The sequence below is a fragment of the Phaseolus vulgaris genome, chromosome 1, assembly GCF_000499845.2.
Source record: "Phaseolus vulgaris cultivar G19833 chromosome 1, P. vulgaris v2.0, whole genome shotgun sequence".
In the NCBI taxonomy this organism is placed as follows: domain Eukaryota; kingdom Viridiplantae; phylum Streptophyta; class Magnoliopsida; order Fabales; family Fabaceae; genus Phaseolus; species Phaseolus vulgaris.
This window is the reverse complement of record NC_023759.2, coordinates 41,545,334-41,549,454: the sequence shown is the minus strand read 5'-3', so window position 1 is coordinate 41,549,454 and position 4,121 is coordinate 41,545,334. Positions and strand designations below refer to the sequence as shown.

Below are 4,121 nucleotides of genomic sequence, written 5' to 3'. Positions count from 1 at the left end.
ATAAAAAAAATCAAATATTTACTTAATTTAGTACTATGTTAACTGCATAATGCACTGCTTATTAGAAAAATTACATCATAAAACTAAATCTTACTTTAATTGTATGGCCCTCATATACAGACTAAAGTACTTATGAAATTTATACCTAAATCATTATATGAAAGAATAGATCCTCTATGTCTTGAAGTGGTAGTCTCATATATGCCCCACTAGAATCACTTCAAAAAGGAAAATAAGAAGCTTAGCTTATCTTTCCAGCATATATCCATTGTCTTATTGGTATTTGCTTGCGCAAATGGAGGTATAATAGGTGCCTCTTCATGATCAGAGAGATTGTGGAAATTGCTTTCTTTTCAATAAATAATTACATAATACAAATTAAGGGGTGGATGACAAAAAAAATTGCACAGATTTGTCGGCTAAATTCCCTATGAAATTTTTGTAGTGATTATATTTCTGCGTTTGGTTTGAAAACTTGCAGTAGTACATATTTGTTAACAATAAAAACCAATTCCTTTCAAAGTATATAACTTGCCAAAGTAAAAAAATGTTCCTTTTGTTTTGTCAACTTATTTGTAGTTTTTTAACACTTAAGTTTGCATAATTTAGTTTTCTGCTATAAAAACCTAATTCTCATCCTATCTTATTACCATTCAAGATGTTTTGGAAAATCTTATCACTTCGCCATTTGGCAGACATAACCAAATTCAAATGAAGACATGTGAATTAATGACATGCATAGTAATCTGGGAGGAGATTTTGGTTAATTAATCTCCTTTTAAGTATTATATGAATATAAGAAAAGCATTACAAGTTTTTGGTTACATTGTCTGCCATTAATTTTCCTTGCCTTTTATAATTTCACTTCATTTGAAATGACATCACTACAGCATAATCAGTATCATCAATCAACTTGATCTATTTAACAGTCAGCCGTTAGTAGTAGGGATTGAGAGGGAATAAATCTTGTCAGTTTTGAAACAGAAGTTGTTATGATTAAGCTTTAGAGGGACTATCATTGTTTTCTCACACAAAAATATATTTGGAGGAGACAGTAAAGCATATAAGTGGCAACTGTGAGGAAAAAAGGAGGTTGAGAAAGAGTGGTCATTTGTAGATATGAGAAAATGATGATCATCAATATCCCAAATGTAAAAATAATGTTATCCAACATCACCATGTATGGAAGTGACTTCTTACCTGTAGTTTCCTGGTTCAAAAACAATCATCTATTTGTGGAATAAAATTGTTATCAAGTGTATATTAAAACTCAATCCTTGGAAAGGAGAAAATTGAAACATTTATTTATCCCAAAAGCTAGAATGATAAAATTAAGACACATAATTAATTCACAAGTCTAAGCTTGACAATATCGAAAAGTACAAACATGTAGAACTATGAATAATAATACCATACTTTTGGTTTCTCATCACAAGGATCATGGCTTCCATGTATATCCATTCACTCTCACAGTCTCACTTCCACCTTTTCAGTACTTCCCACGCACTATCAGTCTACTACCAGTACCGCACTGTCTGCTTTTAAAGCAGAGATGCATGATATCCCAGAATTTAATTTTAAACTTTTGCTTCTCCCTGAACAAACAGGATCCAAAGACAAACAGTCTATATAGACCAGATATAGCAGCTTTCGCAAAAACAAAAAAAAATTGACAAAGAAGAAAAATAAACCCTAAATGTTGTGATACTAAATTAGACCATAACTCTAAAAGCATATTGGAATTGAAATAAGAGATCCCAGTTGAGGAAGAAGGTTTTGACGCTGAGAAAAGAAGTAGAATTTGGCGTGGCGTGAGAATTGGATTCCCCTAATGAGTTGCACTTGCACCTGGAGGAGGGAGAGACAGTGGCATGGGTTGCTGCTGAGGTGGTGGACGCTTCCTTTTCTTCTTCTCATAGCTAATTCCTCTTGCTTTGGACTGCAGATCACGAACCTCACGAAGGTAGAGTCTCACAGCTCGAGCTCCAAAAGGGTTTGCCTCAGGCTTTCCTCCATTCTCTTCAAAAGCTGCACGCAGACGTCCAATCAGAGCGTCAAGGCTCCCCCAAGCTTGCCTAAGAGGACATGGACATGGTGCTGGAGGATTTGGGTGCCCATAAAAGGGGCAGATCGGTGTGTGCACTTTGGTCTTCCCAAATTGATCCAGGTACCTACACACACAACAGTAATTACAGAAAAAAAAAATAGAAAAAAAGGTTACATTCATTACAAACAAAGACCACATGTCCAATGGAAGGAAAACAATCTTGGTATGACCAGATGAAGAACTTTGTCATCTCTCGGTAATCTCTTATGCTATCTGGTTCGAGCAAGATTGATTCACCGGAAAGATACATGTGTTCTTCATCAGAAAAAGAAAAGAAAGAGAAAGAAGAGGTGCATGGTGTGTAAAACTAGTTAAGAGGGTGTGTATTGTATGTGTGTACCTTAGGAATTCAAGCACATGTGCACCGCTGCACCTTGAGAGGGAGAGAGGGGGTCGGTGATTCTTGAGGTATTGACCAAAGGTGTTCCAGTCACGGCGTTTCTGGTTCTCGTAGCGGCTGCTGCTGGTGATGGAGGTGGAACCAGCTGAGGAAGAGGTAGCACTAGTGGTTAGGCTGGTAGTGGTGCTATTGGCGATGAGGTTGCAGGTGTTGTCGGAGTTACATGTGTCTATAAAGTCTTGAATATTTGAATCCATGGCCCTCAGTGCTTGCTTTGCTTTGCAGATCCAAGGTTAATTGTTTTGATTTTCTCTGTGTGTCTGGGAACAGTTTATCTGGGTTGCTGTTCTAGGGTTCCCTAAGACAGTGACCAGAGTGAGGAGAGTGTGTGAGAGAGATGAAGGTTAATTGAGATAAACAATTACTATACTTATAGTTTGGATGTACAGTTGAGGAAATGTCCTTTTGTTTGAATAATTTCTTTTTTAATGTTTTTTTCCTTTTAGAAGTTACTGTAAATGAAAACAACAACCTTAAAGGGGAAAATTATTTTTAAAAAAATGAAAAAAGGAAAGGGAACAAAGTCTGATTAATTGTTGATTGGTGTTACAGACTTGATGGGGTTTTTTTTCTATTTTTTTATTCTATGGGAGAGAGGGAGAGAGAGAGAGAGAGAGAGAAATATTGGAGGAGAGAGGTGACACACATGTACCTGCAAATGGTGAAGCAAAAGAAGATTTATTGATGTTGAGAATGTGATGAGATTGATGGGAGTGAGTGGCCCGTTGGTCTTAGCTCTAGCAGCAAGTTGTAAGTATATGTGTTGAGCAAGGTCACAAGGGTAGGTGTTGGTGGTTTTTTTAGTAGCTTTGATTTCTGATAATGCTAAGGGATTGGGTTTTTTCCTTAAAAGGGTGGAGCAAACTCAAAATTTCATCGTGACTTGTTAATGGTAGTATTAATATTCTTTCTTGTGTTGTGTTAGGTAGGGGAGAGAGAGAGAGAGAAGAAGAAGAAGATGAAGTTATTAGGGCTTTGGAGGAAATTGGAAAGAAAGGTTGGACAGTAGGTTTGGATGGAGACAGGAAAAAGTTTGAAGGGGTAAAAATGAGGGAATAACATGATTCTGTTTCTTGACCCTGTAGCCTTGAATGACAGTTCCTTCTCAATTTACCCAAATACCCCTACCAGTTTACCCTTTTTAACCTTTTCTTTCTCTCAACAAAGATAAAACTTTAATTTCTGACACCACCTTTGTCCACTTCTCACCCTCATTTTATAAAACTTTTCAAACACAAACAAAAATTCAAATAAATGTTTTCAATTTACTCTTTAGCTATCTTACCAGCTAATCAAACACATCCTAATTGGTTCACACAAAAATCACGTTCGAACCCAACAAAAAATGCAGTCCAACCATCCACTCTTCTGCTTACTTTTAAATTTCATTCTGATACCATTTAGATGTCATGAGATGCATAAATCTCAACTAATTCAAAATGTTTAATCAAGTATTTTACTCCTCATTTCTAGCTTAAGAAAAAATATCACATATTTGAATATTTATCCATGTGTTGAAAAAAAATTACGAAATATAAAAGACTTAATAAAATATCAGAGGGTCTACTCTCAAAAATAATATTATAAAGTAAACTTGGATTCTATGAGATGATT

At 35.7% G+C, this 4,121-nt stretch overlaps 1 protein-coding gene across 1 annotated transcript; it reads right to left on the bottom strand.

Moving 5' to 3' along the window:
* Window positions 1-1,277: 1,277 nt before the first annotated feature.
* Window positions 1,278-3,524, bottom strand: LOC137814295 (protein LIGHT-DEPENDENT SHORT HYPOCOTYLS 4-like). The gene is made up of 3 exons (XM_068616939.1): window positions 3,160-3,524; window positions 2,448-2,805; window positions 1,278-2,171 (listed from the first exon to the last, which is right to left on the bottom strand). The coding sequence occupies exons 2-3, from the start codon at window positions 2,702-2,704 to the stop codon at window positions 1,829-1,831; spliced, it is 600 nt and encodes a 199-aa protein (XP_068473040.1). The 5' UTR covers window positions 2,705-2,805; window positions 3,160-3,524; the 3' UTR covers window positions 1,278-1,828.
* Window positions 3,525-4,121: the final 597 nt, after the last annotated feature.